Genomic DNA, 23448 nt, shown 5'->3' on the forward strand with positions numbered 1-23448 from the left:
CCCGACCGGTCACTTAGTAACCTAGTCACTGACCGGTCTAGTAACCTAGTCCTACTCCCGACCGGTCACTTAGTAACCCTAGTCCTACTCCCGACCGGTCGCTTAGTAACCTAGTCCTACTCCCGACCGGTCGCTTAGTAACCTAGTCCTACTCCCGACCGGTCACTTAGTAACCTAGTCCTACTCCCGACCGGTCGCTTAGTAACCTAGTCCTACTCCAGACCGGTCCCTTAGTAACCTAGTCCTACTCCCGACCGGTCCCTTAGTAACCTAGTCCTACTCCCGACCGGTCACTTAGTAACCTAGTCCTACTCCCGACCGGTCGCTTAGTAACCTAGTCCTACTCCCGACCGGTCACTTAGTAACCTAGTCCTACTCCCGACCGGTCGCTTAGTAACCTAGTCCTACTCCTGACCGGTCACTTAGTAACCTACTCCTGACCGGTCCCTTAGTAACCTAGTCCTACTCCTGACCGGTCGCTTAGTAACCTAGTCCTACTCCCGACCGGTCGCTTAGTAACCTAGTCCTACTCCCGACCGGTCCCTTAGTAACCTAGTCCTACTCCTGACCGGTCGCTTAGTAACCTAGTCCTACTCCCGACCGGTCCCTTAGTAACCTAGTCCTACTCCCGACCGGTCACTTAGTAACCTAGTCCTACTCCCGACCGGTCGCTTAGTAACCTAGTCCTACTCCCGACCGGTCCCTTAGTAACCTAGTCCTACTCCCTGACCGGTCACTTAGTAACCTAGTCCTACTCCCGACCGGTCCCTTAGTAACCTAGTCCTACTCCCGACCGGTCGCTTAGTAACCTAGTCCTACTCCCGACCGGTCCCTTAGTAACCTAGTCCTACTCCTGACCGGTCACTTAGTAACCTAGTCCTACTCCTGACCGGTCACTTAGTAACCTAGTCCTACTCCTGACCGGTCACTTAGTAACCTAGTCCTACTCCCGACCGGTCCCTTAGTAACCTAGTCCTACTCCCGACCGGTCACTTAGTAACCTAGTCCTACTCCCGACCGGTCGCTTAGTAACCTAGGCCTACTCCCGACCGGTCGCTTAGTAACCTAGTCCTACTCCTGACCGGTCGCTTAGTAACCTAGTCCTACTCCTGACCGGTCACTTAGTAACCTAGTCCTACTCCTGACCGGTCGCTTAGTAACCTAGTCCTACTCCTGACCGGTCGCTTAGTAACCTAGTCCTACTCCCGACCGGTCGCTTAGTAACCTAGTCCTACTCCTGACCGGTCGCTTAGTAACCTAGTCCTACTCCCGACCGGTCGCTTAGTAACCTAGTCCTACTCCCGACCGGTCGCTTAGTAACCTAGTCCTACTGCCGACCGGTCACTTAGTAACCTAGTCCTACTCCTGACCGGTCGCTTAGTAACCTAGTCCTACTCCCGACCGGTCCCTTAGTAACCTAGTCCTACTCCCGACCGGTCACTTAGTAACATAGTCCTACTCCCGACCGGTCACTTAGTAACCTAGTCCTACTCCTAACCGGTCGCTTAGTAACCTAGTCCTACTCCCGACCGGTCACTTAGTAACCTAGTCCTACTCCCGACCGGTCGCTTAGTAACCTAGTCCTACTCCCAACCGGTCGCTTAGTAACCTAGTCCTACTCCTAACCGGTCGCTTAGTAACCTAGTCCTACTCCCGACCGGTCCCTTAGTAACCTAGTCCTACTCCCGACCGGTCACTTAGTAACCTAGTCCTACTCCTAACCGGTCGCTTAGTAACCTAGTCCTACTCCCGACCGGTCGCTTAGTAACCTAGTCCTACTCCTAACCGGTCGCTTAGTAACCTAGTCCTACTCCCGACCGGTCACTTAGTAACCTAGTCCTACTCCTGACTGGTCCCTTAGTAACCTAGTCCTACTCCCGACCGGTCACTTAGTAACCTAGTCCTACTGCCGACCGGTCGCTTAGTAACCTAGTCCTACTCCCGACCGGTCGCTTAGTAACCTAGTCCTACTCCCGACCGGTCGCTTAGTAACCTAGTCCTACTGCCGACCGGTCGCTTAGTAACCTAGTCCTACTCCCGACCGGTCGCTTAGTAACCTAGTCCTACTCCCGACCGGTCACTTAGTAACCTAGTCCTACTCCTAACCGGTCGCTTAGTAACCTAGTCCTACTCCCGACCGGTCGCTTAGTAACCTAGTCCTACTCCTGACTGGTCCCTTAGTAACCTAGTCCTACTCCCGACCGGTCACTTAGTAACCTAGTCCTACTCCCGACCGGTCGCTTAGTAACCTAGTCCTACTGCCGACCGGTCACTTAGTAACCTAGTCCTACTGCCGACCGGTCACTTAGTAACCTAGTCCTACTCCCGACCGGTCACTTAGTAACCTAGTCCTACTCCCGACCGGTCACTTAGTAACCTAGTCCTACTCCCGACCGGTCGCTTAGTAACCTAGTCCTACTCCTAACCGGTCGCTTAGTAACCTAGTCCTACTCCTGACCGGTCACTTAGTAACCTAGTCCTACTCCTGACCGGTCACTTAGTAACCTAGTCCTACTTCCGACCGGTCACTTAGTAACCTAGTCCTACTCCCGACCGGTCGCTTAGTAACCTAGTCCTACTCCTAACCGGTCGCTTAGTAACCTAGTCCTACTCCCGACCGGTCCCTTAGTAACCTAGTCCTACTCCCGACCGGTCGCTTAGTAACCTAGTCCTACTCCTAACCGGTCGCTTAGTAACCTAGTCCTACTCCCGACCGGTCGCTTAGTAACCTAGTCCTACTCCCGACCGGTCACTTAGTAACCTAGTCCTACTCCCGACCGGTCGCTTAGTAACCTAGTCCTACTCCTAACCGGTCGCTTAGTAACCTAGTCCTACTCCTGACCGGTCACTTAGTAACCTAGTCCTACTCCCGACCGGTCACTTAGTAACCTAGTCCTACTCCCGACCGGTCGCTTAGTAACCTAGTCCTACTCCTAACCGGTCGCTTAGTAACCTAGTCCTACTCCCGACCGGTCACTTAGTAACCTAGTCCTACTCCCGACCGGTCGCTTAGTAACCTAGTCCTACTCCTAACCGGTCGCTTAGTAACCTAGTCCTACTCCTAACCGGTCGCTTAGTAACCTAGTCCTACTCCCGACCGGTCACTTAGTAACCTAGTCCTACTCCCGACCGGTCACTTAGTAACCTAGTCCTACTCCCGACCGGTCGCTTAGTAACCTAGTCCTACTCCTAACCGGTCGCTTAGTAACCTAGTCCTACTCCCGACCGGTCACTTAGTAACCTAGTCCTACTCCCGACCGGTCACTTAGTAACCTAGTCCTACTCCCAACCGGTCACTTAGTAACCTAGTCCTACTCCTAACCGGTCGCTTAGTAACCTAGTCCTACTCCCGACCGGTCGCTTAGTAACCTAGTCCTACTCCCGACCGGTCACTTAGTAACCTAGTCCTACTCCCGACCGGTCACTTAGTAACCTAGTCCTACTCCCGACCGGTCGCTTAGTAACCTAGTCCTACTCCTGACCGGTCACTTAGTAACCTAGGCCTACTCCCGACCGGTGGCTTAGTAACCTAGTCCTACTCCTGACCGGTCACTTAGTAACCTAGTCCTACTCCCGACCGGTCACTTAGTAACCTAGTCCTACTCCCGACCGGTCGCTTAGTTACCTAGTCCTACTCCCAACCGGTCGCTTAGTAACCTAGTCCTACTCCCGACCGGTGGCTTAGTAACCTAGTCCTACTCCCGACCGGTCACTTAGTAACCTAGTCCTACTCCCGACCGGTCGCTTAGTAACCTAGTCCTACTCCTAACCGGTCGCTTAGTAACCTAGTCCTACTGCCGACCGGTCGCTTAGTAACCTAGTCCTACTCCTGACTGGTCACTTAGTAACCTAGTCCTACTCCCGACCGGTCGCTTAGTAACCTAGTCCTACTCCAGACCGGTCACTTAGTAACCTAGTCCTACTCCCGACCGGTCACTTAGTAACCTAGTCCTACTCCCGACCGGTCGCTTAGTAACCTAGTCCTACTCCCGACCGGTCACTTAGTAACCTAGGGCTACTCCCGACTGATCGCTTAGTAACCCTCTAGCTACCCTACCATAAAAAACACATCTAGCTACCCTACCATAAAAAACACATCTAGCTACCCTACCATAAAAAACACATCTAGCCACCCTACCATAAAAAACACATCTAGCTACCCTACCATAAAAAACACATCTAGCTACCCTACCATAAAAAACACATCTAGCTACCCTACCATAAAAAACACATCTAGCTACCCTACCATAAAAAACACATCTAGCTACCCTACCATAAAAAACACATCTAGCTACCCTACCATAAGAAACAACACGGCAGCAAATCAATTGTCAGGGAAACAACAGAACATTATATGCCAGAGCAGAATTCTGTCTGAATAGGTACAGATGCAGCAGTTTTTTTATTCATTCATTTTTGTCTGAAAGTTATCAATTGTTGCTATCGACCCATTACTGTAGCTGAGTTTGATGTCTGTAAAGGCTTTCAGTAGATAAACCTTCATCGCCCGGCCCTAGCAGTCATACTTACGTAATAGGACCATTATTCTGCATTGTGAATTGACGTGAAATAGATTTTTCTTATCGTTTTAAAGGAAAACCGATAATATAATGGCCGTTTTTAAACGTTAAGCAAAATTGTGAATTTGTCACATCCCTAGTATGGACGTGGTTTTGGGAACAGTAATGAACAGTTTCAACATTTCAACACGCCGTGTCGCATTATTCAAGTGTGTTAACTTCTGTGCAGCGTGAGTGGTGATGCGGACCAGACTCCAGGTGAGTTTAGTTCTTCAGGACAGACTAGAGCCAGTATGAGTGGGGAGTTAACATGATGCAGACCAGACTCCCAGTGAGTTAGTGGAGCAGGCAGGGTGTGGAGCCAACATGATGCAGACCAGACTCCCAGTGAGTTTAGTTCTTCAGGACAGACTAGAGCCAGTATGAGTGGGGAGTTAACATGATGCAGACCAGACTCCCAGTGAGTTTAGTTCTTCAGGACAGACTAGAGCCAGTATGAGTGGGGAGTTAACATGATGCAGACCAGACTCCCAGTGAGTTTAGTTCTTCAGGACAGACTAGAGCCAGTATGAGTGGGGAGGTAACATGATGCAGACCAGACTCCCAGTGAGTTAGTGGAGCAGGCAGGGTGTGGAGCCAACATGATGCAGCCCAGACTCCCAGTGAGTTAGTGGAGCAGGCAGGGTGTGTGAGTTAGTGGAGCAGGCAGGGTGTGGAGCCAACATGATGCAGCCCAGACTCCCAGTGAGTTAGTGGAGCAGGCAGGGTGTGTGAGTTAGTGGAGCAGGCAGGGTGTGCGCTTTAATAAGGGGTTGGCTGGGCTGATAGACAGGCTTGATCCGTGAGACACATTTGACAGAAGTACCGAAAGTAAAAACAATTATAGTACCGACCCATGTTCTAGTATCGAAAAGGTACAGACGTTTCGGAATACCTTGCAACACTAGTGTGTGCATGCTGCTTCAGAGCCGGTGCTGTTCTTCCTTCAGACAAACATGCGTCAAAACTTTGTTCATTTGAACAATGTCTCTCGTTCACATTCGCTTGTAAATATCCAACCTCACCAAAAAATTATATTCTACCTATATACAGTGGGGAAAAAAAATATTTAGTCAGCCACCAATTGTGCAAGTTCTCCCACTTAAAAAGATGAGAGAGGCCTGTAATTTTCATCATGGGTACACGTCAACTATGACAGACAAAATGAGAATTCTTTTTCCAGAAAATCACATTGTAGGATTTTTAATGAATTTATTTGCAAATTATGGTGGAAAATAAGTATTTGGTCAATAACAAAAGTTTCTCAATACTTTGTTATATACCCTTTGTTGGCAATGACACAGGTCAAACGTTTTCTGTAAGGTTTTCACACACTGTTGCTGGTATTTTGGCCCATTCCTCCATGCAGATCTCCTCTAGAGCAGTGATGTTTTGGGGCTGTCGCTGGGCAACACGGACTTTCAACTCCCTCCAAAGATTTTCATTGGGGTTGAGATCTGGAGACTGGCTAGGCCACTCCAGGACCTTGAAATGCTTCTTACGAAGCCACTCCTTCGTTGCCCGGGCAGTGTGTTTGGGATCATTGTCATGCTGAAAGACCCAGCCACGTTTCATCTTCAATGCCTTTGCTGATGGAAGGAGGTTTTCACTCAAAATCTCACGATACATGGCCCCATTCATTCTTTCCTTTACACGGATCAGTTGTCCTGGTCCCTTTGCAGAAAAACAGCCCCAAAGCATGATGTTTCCACCCCCATGCTTCACAGTAGGTATGGTGTTCTTTGGATGCAACTCAGCATTCTTTGTCCTCCAAACACGACGAGTTGAGTTTTTACCAAAAAAGTTATATTTTGGTTTCATCTGACCATATGACATTCTCCCAATCCTCTTCTGGATCATCCAAATGCACTCTAGCAAACTTCAGACGGGCCTGGACATGTACTGGCTTAAGCAGGGGGACACGTCTGGCACTGCAGGATTTGAGTCCCTGGCGGCGTAGTGTGTTACTGATGGTAGGCTTTGTTACTTTGGTCCCAGCTCTCTGCAGGTCATTCACTAGGTCCCCCCATGTGGTTCTGGGATTTTTGCTCACCGTTCTTGTGATCATTTTGACCCCACGGGGTGAGATCTTGCGTGGAGCCCCAGATCGAGGGAGATTATCAGCGGTTTTGTATGTCTTCCATTTCCTAATAATTGCTCCCACAGTTGATTTCTTCAAACCAAGCTGCTTACCTATTGCAGATTCAGTCTTCCCAGCCTGGTGCTGGTCTACAATTTTGTTTCTGGTGTCCTTTGACAGCTCTTTGGTCTTGGCCATAGTGGAGTTTGGAGTGTAACTGTTTGAGGTTGTGGACAGGTGTCTTTTATACTGATAACAAGTTCAAACAGGTGCCATTAATACAGGTAACGAGTGGAGGACAGAGGAGCCTCTTAAAGAAGAAGTTACAGGTCTGTGAGAGCCAGAAATCTTGCTTGTTTGTAGGTGACCAAATACTTATTTTCCACCATAATTTGCAAATAAATTCATTAAAAATCAATTTGTCTGTCATAGTTGACGTGTACCTATGATGAAAATTACAGGCCTCTCTCATCTTTTTAAGTGGGAGAACTTGCACAATTGGTGGCTGACTAAATACTTTTTTTCCCCACTGTATGTATAACTTTATGAGCTGTATTCCCTGTCTTTGCAATTAGTTTATTTTCCTTTGCGTTCGTTAGCATATTTAGCTAGCTGCCGCTATGGAAATTCGCTAGCACTTTAGCAATTTCTTCTTCTTCTTCTCGTTCTGGTAAAGGTAAAGAAACACGTGTGCAGAAGCTTCGGGACCTTTTAATCCGGGAAACAAAGGTCTGAGAAAAGTCGGATCCACTATTCTGAAATAAAGTTGTATTTTTTTAGAAGCACGAAATGGGCTTGACAACCAAAAACACATGTATAAGTTTAGAATTCTTAATGAACCAGAAAATCACCAGTTATTTCTGGTAGTTTATTAAAGTTAGCTGGTACACTCCTTGTAGTGTATTCCCCAGGGAGTGCTGGGATTCCTGACTGTGTGTGTGTGTGTGTGTGTGTGTGTGTGTGTGTGTGTGTGTGTGTGTGTGTGTGGAGGACTGGAAGGTGTGGCAGTTATATCTAGAAGACGGTAGTCAACTTCAAGTTGGTCTCGAGGACCATGTAAAATAGAGCCACTTTGAGCGGCTAGGGTTGGGGAGTTTTTCTACATGCGCGCGGGGCGTCTTTGTGTCTGTTGGTTGTTGAGATGTTTTGTGTCTTGTGTTCTCCAGCTAAGAAGAAACCGTCCCCAAGTATTGTGTTCAGAAAGGTAAGACCAACGTAACATGAGAGAGCTGCATGTTCCATCTCTGCCTGCCTGCCGAACTCTTCCTTTCGCTCTGCGTGTTTAGGCTGCTCCTGTTCTGCTGGTGGAATTGGACAAGCATCGTTTTAATTCTGTGGCTGGTGACTATCTTTTGTAGTATCCTCCCTGTCCTATGTTAGTGTAAGGTGAAGTTGCCCCTAAGACACTGATCCTGGGTCAGTTTAGCATTTTCTCCGCTAATGGTTAAGGTTAGGATTGGGGGGGAGAGGAAGCTGATCCTGGATCACCCCACAATGTCCTGTGTTGGTCCTGATGCACAATTATTTTGGTTGCAACAGAGTCTGGGTCTGTCAGTTGGTACAGTCATTATACTGCCACCGTCCATGATAAGAGACCGAGGAAAGAGACCATAGCTCCATTGACAGATTGCTGAGGTACGGTAGAATTCATTCCAAAGAAACAACTTTCCAACACAGAGTTGGAGGTATGACATAGTTATGAGGTAGGTAGTTTACATTTAGCAGACGCTCTTATCCAGAGCGACTTACAGGAGCAATTAGGGTTAAGTGCCTTGCTCAAGGGCACATCGACAGATTTTTCACCTAGTCGGCTCGGGGATTAGAACCAGCGACCTTTCGGTTACTGGTACAACGCTCTTAACCACTAAGCTACCTGCCGCCCTAAGTAGTTGTTGGTAGTAGGTAGTAGACCTTGGTGAATATTACTGGTTTTGCAGTTAGGTATCCCATGTGGTATTGTGTTGTTGTATTAGTGCGAGCTATAATGTTTAAATTATCTGAAGGTTGGCTAAAGGGGCAGGGGATTAAGGTTCGCTTTTGAGGGAGGACTGTGGGGCATGTTTCAGCTGTCGACAGCTGGACAACAACTATACCCCCGTCCCCTCGACGACCTGTCTCTACCCATCTATTCATCCACATGAGACGCTGTCACAACATACAGTCCTGGAAGACAGAGAAATAGAGTGAAAGACAAAAGTAAAATGGTAAGAGAAACACACTGCTACATAAGGAGTAAGGACTCTGTCTGCCTCGGGCATGGGTAGGCAACCCTGGTCCTGGTCCTTCTGGTCCCTTCATGTTTTTGATGTAGTCTATCTGGAAGACCAGATGTGTTGAATTTAGTCGATCACTGAAGCGATCATTTAGCTTTAGTAGTGCCTCGTTGGGACAGAATCCTGCTCTAACTGAGGCGCTCCAGGAACCGGGTTGCCTACCCCGACTTAGGGGGTTCCATTTCTGTGATTACGCCACACGTGGGGGGGTCTATCAGCATTTTCAGAGGGGCCTAGAGCCAGGGTGTTGGAAGACAGGCCGAATTCACCACACCACATGCAGCAATATTGCATTTTTACATTTTAAAGGCAAGTGCAGCACAAGCATTGGGCTATTTGCGCTGCAGCAATAGTTGTCATGTCACTAATGAGGGTCTAAAACTGAGCCTTGCGGGACACCACAATAGTTATGTAGAATAGTTCTTAGCATAGTGTTTGTTTCCTCGTTTACCAGTTTTCACTGACCGCCTGTTGACTTGATCTTCAATGATTTTATTTGTAACCGTAGGCTACCTAACTCTAAACTGGCCTTGATCAGATTCCAGACTAATCAATGCATGGGTTGAAGCTTTGCACGATAACTTCTTTATTTTGCGTCAACCTTGACTACTAACTAGCCTCTTATTAACCTTTGCACTCATGTTTGTAAAGTGCATGGTTTTTACCTTTTTAAAATATATAAATCAAAGTGATGATTAATTTAGGCCTATAGTAATGGCATAGTTATCTGGCTGTAATGGATAGGGTTGCAACATGCTGGTAACATTCCCAACATTCCCAGGTTTTCCAGAAATCCCGGTTGAAGGGGGATTACTTATTTCCTCTTGATTACTGGAATATTCCAACTGGGAATTCTGGGAATGTTGGGAATGTTGGGAAATGTACAGACATTCTGCAACCCTACTAGAATTACATTAGTAGATGGCGCCCTATTCCCGATATAGTGCACTACCCTCTGGGTCCTGGTCAAAAGTAGTGCACTATATACGGATTAGGGTGCCATTTGGGACTCATTCATAGTGTGACTGTTGTGCTGGTCGGTCTGTCCTCAGGTGGGGGGTGATAAATGGGTTCTAGGAGGGAAACAACCGGAGTTCAAAGAAGAGGAATTCGGCAACAGCGGCACGACTCCACTTCACACTAAGGTACGCTTTATAACACGACTCCACTTTACACTAAGGTACGCTTTATAACACCACTCCACTTTACACTAAGGTACGCTTTATAACACCACTCCACTTCACACTAAGGTACGCTTTATAACACCACTCCACTTCACACTAAGGTACGCTTTATAACACCACTCCACTTTACACTAAGGTACGCTTTATAACACCACTCCACTTCACACTAAGGTACGCTTTATAACACCACTCCACTTTACACTAAGGTACGCTTTATAACACCACTCCACTTCACACTAAGGTACGCTTTATAACACCACTCCACTTTACACTAAGGTACGCTTTATACACCACTCCACTTCACACTAAGGTACGCTTTATAACACCACTCCACTTTACACTAAGGTACGCTTTATAACACCACTCCACTTCACACTAAGGTACGCTTTATAACACCACTCCACTTCACACTAAGGTACGCTTTATAACACCACTCCACTTCACACTAAGGTACGCTTTATAACACCACTCCACTTTACACTAAGGTACGCTTTATAACACCACTCCACTTCACACTAAGGTACGCTTTATAACACCACTCCACTTTACACTAAGGTACGCTTTATAACACCACTCCACTTTACACTAAGGTACGCTTTATAACACCACTCCACTTTACACTAAGGTACGCTTTATAACACCACTCCACTTTACACTAAGGTACGCTTTATTACACCACTCCACTTCACACTAAGGTACGCTTTATAACACCACTCCACTTTACACTAAGGTACGCTTTATAACACCACTCCACTTTACACTAAGGTACGCTTTATAACACCACTCCACTTCACACTAAGGTACGCTTTATAACACCACTCCACTTTACACTAAGGTACGCTTTATAACACCACTCCACTTTACACTAAGGTACGCTTTATAACACCACTCCACTTCACACTAAGGTACTCTTTATAACACCACTCCACTTCACACTAAGGTACGCTTTATAACACCACTCCACTTTACACTAAGGTACGCTTTATTACACCACTCCACTTTACACTAAGGTACGCTTTATAACACCACTCCACTTTACACTAAGGTATGCTTTATAACACCACTCCACTTCACACTAAGGTACGCTTTATTACACCACTCCACTTCACACTAAGGTACGCTTTATAACACCACTCCACTTTACACTAAGGTACGCTTTATAACACCACTCCACTTCACACTAAGGTACGCTTTATAACACCACTCCACTTTACACTAAGGTACGCTTTATTACACCACTCCACTTCACACTAAGGTACGCTTTATAACACCACTCCACTTCACACTAAGGTACGCTTTATAACACCACTCCACTTTACACTAAGGTACGCTTTATAACACCACTTCACACTAAGGTACGCTTTATAACACCACTCCACTTTACACTAAGGTACGCTTTATAACACCACTCCACTTTACACTAAGGTACGCTTTATAACACCACTCCACTTCACACTAAGGTACGCTTTATAACACCACTCCACTTCACACTAAGGTACGCTTTATAACACCACTCCACTTTACACTAAGGTAAGCTTTATTACACCACTCCACTTTACACTAAGGTACGCTTTATAACACCACTCCACTTTACACTAAGGTATGCTTTATAACACCACTCCACTTCACACTAAGGTACGCTTTATAACACCACTCCACTTCACACTAAGGTACGCTTTATAACACCACTCCACTTTACACTAAGGTACGCTTTATAACACCACTCCACTTCACACTAAGGTACGCTTTATTACACCACTCCACTTCACACTAAGGTACGCTTTATAACACCACTCCACTTCACACTAAGGTACGCTTTATAACACCACTTCACACTAAGGTACGCTTTATAACACCACTCCACTTTACACTAAGGTACGCTTTATAACACCACTCCACTTCACACTAAGGTACGCTTTATAACACCACTCCACTTTACACTAAGGTACGCTTTATAACACCACTCCACTTCACACTAAGGTACGCTTTATAACACCACTCCACTTTACACTAAGGTACGCTTTATAACACCACTCCACTTTACACTAAGGTACGCTTTATAACACCACTCCACTTTACACTAAGGTACGCTTTATAACACCACTCCACTTTACACTAAGGTACGCTTTATTACACCACTCCACTTCACACTAAGGTACGCTTTATAACACCACTCCACTTCACACTAAGGTACGCTTTATAACACCACTCCACTTCACACTAAGGTACGCTTTATAACACCACTCCACTTTACACTAAGGTACGCTTTATAACACCACTCCAATTTACACTAAGGTACGCTTTATAACACCACTCCACTTTACACTAAGGTACGCTTTATAACACCACTCCACTTCACACTAAGGTACGCTTTATAACACCACTCCACTTTACACTAAGGTACGCTTTATAACACCACTCCACTTCACACTAAGGTACGCTTTATAACACCACTCCACTTCACACTAAGGTACGCTTTATAACACCACTCCACTTCACACTAAGGTACGCTTTATAACACCACTCCACTTCACACTAAGGTACGCTTTATAACACCACTCCACTTCACACTAAGGTACGCTTTATACAGTGCCTTGCAGAAGTATTCATCCCCCATGGCGTTTTTCCTATTTTGTTGCGTTACAACCTGTAATTTAAATAGATTTTTATTTGGATTTCATGTAATGGACATACACAAAATAGTCCAAATGGGTGAAGTGAAATGAAAAAAAATAACTTCTTTAAAAAAATTCAAAAAAATAAATAACGGAAAAGTGGTGAGTGCATATGTATTCACCCCCTTTGCTATGAAGCCCCTAAATAAGATCTGGTGCAACCAATTACCTTCAGAAGTCACATAATTAGTTAGATTGCACACAGGTGGATTTATTTAAGTGTCACATGATCTGTCACATGATCTCAGTGTATATATACACCTGTTCTGAAAGGCCCCAGAGTCTGCAACACCACCAAGCAAGGGGCACCACCAAGCAAGCTGCACCATGAAGACCAAGGAGGTACCAAACAAGTACAGATCGGGTTGGGTTCTAATAAAATATATCCCAAACTTTGAACATCCCACGGAGCACCATTAAATCCATTATTTAAAAATGAAAAGAATATGGCACCACAACAAACCTGCCAAGAGAGGGCCGCCCACCACTACTCACAGACCAGGCAAGGAGGGCATTAATCAGAGAGGCAACAAAGAGACCAAAGATAACCCTGAAGGAGCTGCAAAGCTCCACAGCGGAGATTGGAGTATCTGTCCATAGGACCACTTTAAGCCGTACACTCCACAGAGCAGGACTTTATGGAAGAGTGGCCAGAAAAAAACTATTGCTTAAAGAAAAAAATAAGTAAACACGTTTATTGTTCGCCAAAAGGCATGTGGGAGACTCCCCAAACATATGGAAGAAGGTACTCTGGTCAGATGAGACAAAAATTTAGCTTTTTGGCCATCAAGGAAAACACTATGTCTGGCACAAACCCAACACCTCTCATCACCCTGAGAACACTATCATCATGCTGTGGGGATGTTTTTCATCAGTAGGGACTGGGAAACTGGTCAGAATTGAAGGAGTGATGGTTGGCGCTAAATACAGGGATATTCTTGAGGGAAACCTGTTTCAGTCTTCCAGAGATTTGAGACTGGGATTGAGGTTCACCTTCCAGCAGGACAATAACCCTAAGCATACTGCTAAAGCAACACTCGAGTGGTTTAAGGGGAAACATTTAAATGTCTTGGAATGGCCTAGTCAAAGCCCAGACCTCAATCCAATTGAGAATATGTGGTATGACTTAAAGATTGCTGTACACCAGTGGAACCCATCCAACTTGAAGGAGCTGGAGCAGTTTTGCCTTGAAGAATGGGTAAAAATCCCAGTGGCTAGATGTGCCAAGCTTATAGAGACATACCCCATGAGACTTGCAGCTGTAATTGCTGAAAAAGGTGGCTCTACAAAGTATTGACTTTGGGGGGGGTGAATAGTTATGCACGCTCAAGTTTTCTGTTTTTTGGTTTTATTTCTTGTTTCACAAAATAAAATATTTTGCATATTCAAAGTGGTAGGCATGTTGTGTAAATCACATGGTACAAACGCCACAAAAATCCATTTTAATTCCAGGTTGTAAGGCAACAAAATAGGAAAAATGCCAAGGGGGGTGAATACTTTCGCAAGCCATAAAATGGTGCTCCTAACTGACCTAAAACAGGGAATTTTTACTAGGATTAAATGTCAGGAATTGTGAAAAACTGAGTTTAAATGTATTTGGCCAAGGTGTATGTCAACTTCCAACTTCAACTGTATACTTACTGTTTTTTCCATTTACCTGTTGATGCCGAATGAATGTATTTAAGTTGGGCAGCATAAATAATACTTTTTTAGATTTTTAGCAGACGATCTTATCCAGAGCGACTTAGTTAGTGAGTGCATACATTTTCATACTGGCCGTCCGTGGGAAACGAACCCACAACCCTGGCGTTGCAAGCGCCATGCTCTACCAACTGAGCTACAGGGGACTACAATAATGTAATAATAAATCATTAGGTTTGGTAATGCTATTCCCCCTGCTTGTTTACGTTGTTTGATTGTTTTAGTTTTGACACAGTATTTTCTTCCTCCCAAGATACATTTTCTCAGGAGTTTGTCCCACTGTTTAAAAGTATTTGTAGTAATAGCTATTAGTAGATTCTGGAACAGAAATATAAATATTGGGAGGACATTCATTTTAATAGTTTCAATTCTTCCTGTTATTGTTAAAGGTACTAATTTGCATTTTGTAGGTCCTGTTTCAGCTGGTTTTCCAGTGTTCCAAAATTATACTGATGTAATTTCATTAGATTTTAGGGGATAGTTGTCACGCCCCGGGGGTGAATACTTTCGCAAGCCATAAAATGGTAACAGGTTTATTTTATTTTATTTTGTTTTCCAATTCACCCAACTTATTGTGGGAAGCTTGTGGAAGGCTACCCGACACGTATGACCCAAGTTAAACAATTTAAAGGCAATGCTACCAAATACTAATTGAGTGTATGTAAACCTCTGACCCACTGGGAATGTGATGAAATAAATACAAGTAGAAATAAATCATTCTCTCTTCTATTATTCTGACATTTCACATTCTTAAAATAAAGTGGTGATCCTAACTGACCTAAGACAGGGGATTTTTACAAGGATTAAATGTCAGGAATTGTGAAAAACTGAGTTTAAATGCATTTGGCTAAGGTGTATGTAAACTTCCAATTGTATATGCTATTTAGCAATCACTTTAAAGTATTAATTCCACATGGAATGGCATGTTTTTATGTTATCTTTCATCCTCCTCCTATGATGTGTTTTTGATAAGGTACTCCTCCTCCTCCTCCTCCTCCTATGATGTGTTTTTGATAAGGTACTCCTCCTCCTATGATGGGTTTTTGATAAGGTACTCCTCCTCCTATGATGTGTGTTTGATAAGGTACTCCTCCTCCTCCTATGATGGGTTTTTGATAAGGTACTCCTCCTCCTCCTATGATGGGTTTTTGATAAGGTACTCCTCCTCCTCCTATGATGGGTTTTTGATAAGGTACTCCTCCTCCTCCTATGATGGGTTTTTGATAAGGTACTCCTCCTCCTCCTATGATGGGTTTTTGATAAGGTACTCCTCCTCCTATGATGGGTTTTTGATAAGGTACTCCTCCTCCAATGATGGGTTTTTGATAAGGTACTCCTCCTCCTCCTATGATGTGTTTTTGATAAGGTACCCCTCCTCCAATGATGGGTTTTTGATAAGGTACTCCTCCTCCAATGATGGGTTTTTGATAAGGTACTCCTCCTCCTCCTATGATGTGTTTTTGATAAGGTACCCCTCCTCCAATGATGGGTTTTTGATAAGGTACTCCTCCTCCAATGATGGGTTTTTGATAAGGTACTCCTCCTCCTCCTATGATGTGTTTTTGATAAGGTACTCCTCCTCCAATGATGGGTTTTTGATAAGGTACTCCTCCTCCAATGATGGGTTTTTGATAAGGTACTCCTCCTCCTATGATGTGTTTTTGATAAGGTACTCCTCCTCCTCCTATGATGGGTTTTTGATAAGGTACTCCTCCTCCTATGATGGGTTTTTGATAAGGTACTCCTCCTCCAATGATGGGTTTTTGATAAGGTACTCCTCCTCCTCCTATGATGGGTTTTTGATAAGGTACTCCTCCTCCTCCTATGATGGGTTTTTGATAAGGTACTCCTCCTCCTCCTATGATGGGTTTTTGATAAGGTACTCCTCCTCCAATGATGGGTTTTTGATAAGGTACTCCTCCTATGATGGGTTTTTGATAAGGTACTCCTCCTCCAATGATGGGTTTTTGATAAGGTACTCCTCCTCCTCCTATGATGGGTTTTTTATAAGGTACTCCTCCTCCTCCAATGATGGGTTTTTGATAAGGTACTCCTCCTCCTCCAATGATGGGTTTTTGATAAGGTACTCCTCATGTTCTCTTGGTTTGTGCTTTGTTTTTGTTTCTTAGAAGAAACGTAAGCGGTTTGGACACAAGTGGACCAAGGTAACCAGGAGACCGAGTATATCGGTAAGTGGGATGCAGGGTTGGGGACCATTTAATTTAAATTCCAGTCAATTTAGGAAGTACACTGAAATTACAATTACTGTTACCGCAATTTTGCGACCTTATATAAGCTACAGATAAGGTCAAAGGTCGAGATTGTTCTGTTGTCCCCACAGAGAAAAGCCAAGATGAAAGAAGCTGTGAAAGAACTGGAAGAGGAAGAAGAGGAAGAAGAGGAAGAAGAGGCAGAAGAGGAAGAAGAGGCGGAAGAGGAGGAAGAGGAAGTAGAAGAAGAAAAGCCACAGAAGAAGATGAGGACTCCTCAACAGGTATTTGTTGGTTGATTGATTGATTGAATTCATGATTATTGATTGGTTTTGGTTGTCACTGTCCTTGCGTACAAAAAGTATTTTGATGATATGATGTCAATTACATTTCTCATAATTCTGTGTAATCTTAGGTACGGGTGAAAGAGAAGGAGGAGGAAGTAGAGTGGAGGCCAGGGAAAATTGTGAGTTTTTTTTATTTTATTTAAACTTTATTTAACCAGGAAGATATGCATTAGCCACTCCATAGTCAAGGTCAATTAAATAAATAATGACATGCAGAGGACCTAGAATAGAGCCTTGAGGGACACCACCAGTTTTAACACATGGATACATTGTCAGGAGTGAGGAGTCCTCAACATGCATTATTATTATTAGCTGGCACCCTATTCTCTAAATAGTGTATATACAGTGCCTTCAGAAAGTATTCATACCCCTTGGCTTAATCCAATTTTTTTGGTGTTACAGCCTGAATTAAAAATTGATTAAATATATTTTTTTTAATTCTCACCCATCTACACACAATATCCCATAATGACAAAGTGAAATTATTTTGGTTGAAATATTTGCAAATGTATTTAAAATGAAATGCAGAAATCTCTCATTTACATAAGTATTCACACCACTGAGTCAATACATGTTAGAATCACCTTTGGCAGCGATTACAGCTGTGAGTCTTTCTGGGTAAGTCTCTAAGAGCTTTCCACACCTGGATTGTGCAACATTTGCCCATTTATTATTTTCAGAATTCTTCAAGCTCTGTCAAATTGGTTGTTGATCATTGCTAGACAACCATTTTCAAGTCTTGCCATAGATTTTCAAGCAGATTTAAGTCAAAACTATAACTCGGCCACTCACTGTCTTGGTAAACAACTCCAGTGTAGATTTGGCCTTGTGTTTTAGGTTATTGTCCTACTGAAAGGTGAATTCATCTCCCAGTGTCTGGTGCAAGGCAGACTGAACCAGGTTGTCCTCTAGGATTTTGCCTGTACTGAGCACCATTCTGTTTCTTTTTTATCATAAAAAACTCCCCAGTCCTTAACGATTACAAGCATACCCATAACATGATGCAGCCACCACTATGCTTGAAAATATGGAGAGTGGTACTCAGTAATGTGTTGTATTGGATTTGCCCCAAACATAACACTTTATATTCAGGACAAAAGGTGAATTGCTTTGCCACATTTTTTGCAGTATTACTGTAGTGCATTGTTGCAAAAAGGAATGCATGTTTTGGAATATTTGTATTCTGTACAGGCTTCCTTCTTTTCACTCTGTCATTTAGGTTAGTATTGTGGAGTAACTATAATGTTGGTGATCCTCAGTTTTCTCCTATCACAGCCATTAAACTCTGTAACTGTCTTAAAGTCACTGTTTGCCTCATGGTGAAATCCCTGAACGGTTTCCTTCCTTTCCGGCAACTGAGTTAGGAAGGACGCCTGTATCTTTGTAGTGACTGGGTGTATTGATACACCATCCAAAGTGTAATTAATTAATAACTTCACCATGCTCCAAGGGATATTCAATGTCTGCTTTTCTTTACCAATCTACCAATAGGTGTCCATTTTTGCAAGGCATTGGAAAACCTCCTTGGTCTTTGTGGTTGAATCTGTGTTTGAAATCCACTGCTTGACTGAGGGACCTTACAGATAATTGTATGTGTGGGGTACAGAGATGGGCCCCTTAGTTCCAGTGAAGGGAAATGTTAACGCTACAGCGTACAATGACAATGCTTCCAACTTTGTGGCAACAGTTTGCGGAAGGCCCTTTCCTGTTTCTGCATGACAATGCCCCCGTGCACAAAGCGAGGTCCATACAGAAATGGTTTGTTGACATCGGTGTGAAAGAACTTGACTAGCCTGCACAGAGCCCTGACCTCAACCCCGTCGAACACCTTTGGGATTAATTGGAGCGCCGACTGCAAGCTAGGCCTAATCGCCCAACAACAGTGCCCGACCTCACTAATGCTCTTGTGGCTGAATGGAAGCAAGTCCCCCGCAAAAATATTACAACATCTAGTGGAAAGCCTTCCTAGAAGAGTGGAGGCTGTTATAGCAGCAAAGGGGGGACCAACTCCATATTAATGGCCATGATTTTGGAATGAAATGTTCGATGAGCAGGTGTCCACATACTTTTGGTCATCTAGTGCATTCGGAAAGTATTCAAACCCCTTCCCATTTTCCACATTTTGTTACGTTAGAGCCTTATTCTAAAATTGATTAAATAAATAAAAATACTAATCAATCTACACACTACCCCATAATGACAAAGCGAAAACAGGTTTTTAGAAGTTTTTGCAAATGTATAAAAAAACTAAAAAACTGAAATATCTTGACTGAGGGACCTTACAGATAATTGTATTTGTGGGGTACAGAGATGAGGTAGTCATTCAAAAATCATGTTGAACACTATTATTGCACACAGAGTGAGTCCATGCAACTTATTATGTGACTTGTTAAGCACATTTTTACTCCTGAACTTATTTTGCCTTGCCATAACAAAGGGATTGAATGCTTTTCATTTGTAATGAATTTGTAAAAAATGTCAAACATAATTCCACTTTGACATTATGGGGTATTGTGTATAGGCCAGTGACCAAAAAATCTAAATTGAATCCATTTTTAATTCAGGCTGCAACAACAAAATGTGGATAAAGTCACTGTAAGGGTGCTATTTGGGACGCATCCAAGGTAACTTTGATGTTTGTGAGTGACATTTCTCTTCCTGTTGTCATCCTATAGGTGTATAACCACAGCGAGGGAAGTGACTCTGAAGAGGCGCATGAACAGACTAATAATATCTCACGTATAACGGTGAGTCCTACTCTTATTTTCCTTCATGTACAATCTCCCTCGCCCAGGTACTTTGCTTATGGACTTTATTTATATCTCTCTCTCGTTCTCTCTCTCTCGTTCTCTCTCTCTCGTTCTCTCTCTCTCTCTCGTTCTCTCTCGTTCTCTCTCGTTCTCTCTCTCTCTCGTTCTCTCTCTCTCTCGTTCTCTCTCTCTCTCGTTCTCGTTCTCTCTCTCTCTCGTTCTCTCTCTTTCCCTCTCTCTCGCTCTCTCTTTCCCTCTCTCTCTCTCGTTCTCTCTCTCTCTTTCCCTCTCTCTCTCTTTCCCTCTCTCCTCTCTCTCTCTCTCTCTCTCTCTCTCTCTCTCTTTCCCTCTCTCTCTTTCCCTCTCTCTCTTTCCCTCTCTCTCTCTCTCTTTCCCTCTCTCTCTCTCTCTCTCTCTCTCTCTCTCTCTCGTGCTCTCTCTCTCCCCCCCTCTTCCTCTCTCAGGGCAAATTGAAGAAGCGTACTCAGGGCTGTGGTCGGTGTGCTCCCTGTCTGCGTACAGATTGTGGTAAATGTGTCTACTGCCTGGACAAGCCCAAGAACGGCGGGGCGAACAAAAAGAAACAGAAGTGCAAGTACCGCCGGTGTCTTAATATGGTAATATAAACACTTGCAGATTATTTTGGTTATGGTATATGGTTCTTAAGAGAATATGTATTTTCAATTTGTATTAGGTTATTTTGCTAATTCTTGTGTGACGTGTTTTTCATAGATAGTTTAAATTGTATCACTCTCACACACACTTAATGCCTCTTATAGCTGTATCTATGTATGTACAGTACCAGTCCAAAGTTTGGACACACCTACTCTTGCAAGGGTTTTTCTTTATTTCTACATTGTAGAATAATAGTGAAGACATCAAAACTATGAAATAACACATATGGAATCATGTAGTAACCAAAAAAGTGTTAAACAAATCAAAATATATTTTATATTTGAGATTCTTCAAATAGCCACCCTTTGCCTTGATGACAGCTTTGCACACTCTTGGCATTCTCTCAACCAGTTTAATGACCTGGAATGCATTTCAATTAACAGGGGTGCCTTGTTAAGTTAATTTGTGGAATTTCTTTCCTTCTTAATGCGTTTGAGACAATCAGTCTTCACTATTATTCTACAATGTAGAAAATAGTAAAAATAAAGAAAAACCCTTGAATGAGTAGGTGTCAACTTTTGACTGGTTCTGTGTGTGTGTGTGTGTGTGTGTGTGTGTGTGTGTGTGTACAGTGAGGGGAATAAAGTATTTGATCCCCTGCTGATTTTGTATGTTTGCCCACTGACAAAGAAATGATCAGTCTATCATTTTAATGGTAGGTTTATTTGAACAGTGAGAGACAGAATAACAACAAAAAAATCCAGAAGAACGCATGTCAAAAATGTTATAAATTGATTTGCATTTTAATGAGGGAAATAAGTATTTGACCCCCTCTCAATCAGAAAGATTTCTGGCTCCCAGGTGTCTTTTATACAGGTAACGAGCTGAGATTAGGAGCACACTCTTAAAGGGAGTGCTCCTAATCTCAGCTTGTTACCTGTATAAAAGACACCTGATTCCAAACTCTCCACCATGGCCAAGACCAAAGAGCTCTCCAAGGATGTCAGGGACAAGATTGTAGACCTACACAAGGCTGGAATGGGCTACAAGACCATCGCCAAGCAGCTTGGTGAGAAGGTGACAACAGTTGCTGCGATTATTCGCAAATGGAAGAAACACAAAAGACTGTCAATCTCCCTCGGCCTGGGGCTCCATGCAAGATCTCACCTCGTGGAGTTGCAATGATCATGAGAACGGTGAGGAATCAGCCCAGAACTACAAGGGAGGATCTTGTCAATGATCTCAAGGCAGCTGGGACCATAGTCACCAAGAAAACAATTGGTAACACACTACGTCGTGAAGGACTGAAATCCTGCAGCGCCCGCAAGGTCCCCCTGCTCAAGAAAGCACATATACAGGCCCGTCTGAAGTTTGCCAATGAACATCTGAATGATTCAGAGGAGAGCTGGGTGAAAGTGTTGTGGTCAGATGAGACCAAAATCGAGCTCTTTGGCATCAACTCAACTCGCCGTGTTTGGAGGAGGAGGAATGCTGCCTATGACCCCAAGAACACCATCCCCACCGTCAAACATGGAGGTGGAAACATTATGGTTTGGGGGTGTTTTTCTGCTAAGGGGACAGGACAACTTCACCGCATCAAAGGGACGATGGACGGGGCCATGTACCGTCAAATCTTGGGTGAGAACCTCCTTCCCTCAGCCAGGGCATTGAAAATGGGTCGTGGATGGGTATTCCAGCATGACAATGACCCAAAACACATGGCCAAGGCAACAAAGGAGTGGCTCAAGAAGAAGCACATGAAGGTCCTGGAGTGGCCTAGGCAGTCTCCAGACCTTTATCCCATAGAAAATCTGTGGAGCGAGCTGAAGGTTCAAGTTGACAAACGTCAGCCTCGAAACCTTAATGACTTGGAGAAGATCTGCAAAGAGGAGTGGGACAAAATCCCTCCTGAGATGTGTGCAAACCTGGTGGCCAACTACAAGAAACGTCTGACCTCTGTGATTGAAGTACTAAATAATGTTTTGCAGAGGGGTCAAATACTTATTTCCCTCATTAAAATGCAAATCAATTCATAACATTTTTGAAATGCGTTTTTCTGGATTGTTTTGTTGTTATTCTGTCTCTCACTGTTCAAATAAACCTACCATTAAAATTATAGACTGATCATTTCTTTGTCAGTGGGCAAACGTACAAAATCAGCAGGGGATCAAATACTTTTTTCCCCTCACTGTGTGTGTGTGTGTGTGTGTGTGTGTGTGCGTGTGCGTGTGCGTGTGCGTGTGTAATTAAAAGCCTTCTCTCTCCAGCCCACCAAAAGGGACTTAATGGGAAGCTACTTTAAGAAACACCTGACAGAAGACCCAGGTGGCCTCAGTGTTCCCATTGGACCAGGAAGTGTACTACCAAGAAGTGGTCCAGGTGGTGTTCCGATTGGTCCAGGTGGTGTTCCGATTGGTCCAGGAGGTGCTTCAATTGGTTTAGGAGGTATTCCGATTGGTCCAGTTGTTCCTATTTTACCAGGAACTGTAGTAGGATGTGGAGCAGGATATGTACTATTAGGAAAGACACTTTCAAAATGGCGTATGGTAAAACCAGGAAATGGACCAGGAAGTGGACCAGGTAGGGGACGAGGGAAGGGACGTGGTCGGCCCCCTAAACACTTCACCAAACGGAGGAGACGGGGATGGAGCCAGATCCCCTCGAGTGATACGACAGAGACAGACGAGACTGAGGAGGAAGAGGAACCAGAGCTCAGCCCTGGGGCAGGGGGAGAGGATGGAGAGGGGTGGGCAGAACTGCAGGAGAGGGACGACGACGACGTGCCTGAACAAATACCGCAGGTAAGCGCTCTCTGACTGTCTCTGTCTCTGTGGTTGCATCCCAATAGCCTCTCTGACTGTCTCTGTGGTTTCATCCCAATAGCCTCTCTCTGACTGTCTCTGTGGTTTCATCCCAATAGCCTCTCTGACTGTCTCTGTGGTTGCATCCCAATAGCCTCTCTCTGACTGTCTCTGTGGTTTCATCCCAATAGCCTCTCTCTGACTGTCTCTGTGGTTTCATCCCAATAGCCTCTCTCTGACTGTCTCTGTGGTT

General features: G+C 44.3%; 1 protein-coding gene and 1 long non-coding RNA gene across 2 annotated transcripts in view; both read left to right on the top strand.

Annotated features, from left to right (window-relative positions):
- mbd1a (methyl-CpG binding domain protein 1a) overlaps positions 1-23448 on the top strand; it is an 80807-nt gene that overhangs the window by 31145 nt on the left and 26214 nt on the right. The window contains exons 6-13 of the mRNA XM_045206796.1: positions 7806-7843; positions 9965-10057; positions 16602-16661; positions 16814-16966; positions 17098-17148; positions 19705-19776; positions 20244-20396; positions 22662-23195. Of these exons, the coding sequence (XP_045062731.1) occupies positions 7806-7843; positions 9965-10057; positions 16602-16661; positions 16814-16966; positions 17098-17148; positions 19705-19776; positions 20244-20396; positions 22662-23195 (1154 nt within the window). The remainder of the gene's footprint in view (positions 1-7805; positions 7844-9964; positions 10058-16601; positions 16662-16813; positions 16967-17097; positions 17149-19704; positions 19777-20243; positions 20397-22661; positions 23196-23448) is intronic.
- LOC121530833 lies at positions 10077-12711 on the top strand. Its single transcript, XR_005994065.2, has 3 exons — positions 10077-11556; positions 11937-12636; positions 12672-12711. It is a non-coding gene; the product is annotated as an uncharacterized LOC121530833 (long non-coding RNA).

The sequence above is a fragment of the Coregonus clupeaformis genome, chromosome 24, assembly GCF_020615455.1.
Source record: "Coregonus clupeaformis isolate EN_2021a chromosome 24, ASM2061545v1, whole genome shotgun sequence".
In the NCBI taxonomy this organism is placed as follows: domain Eukaryota; kingdom Metazoa; phylum Chordata; class Actinopteri; order Salmoniformes; family Salmonidae; genus Coregonus; species Coregonus clupeaformis.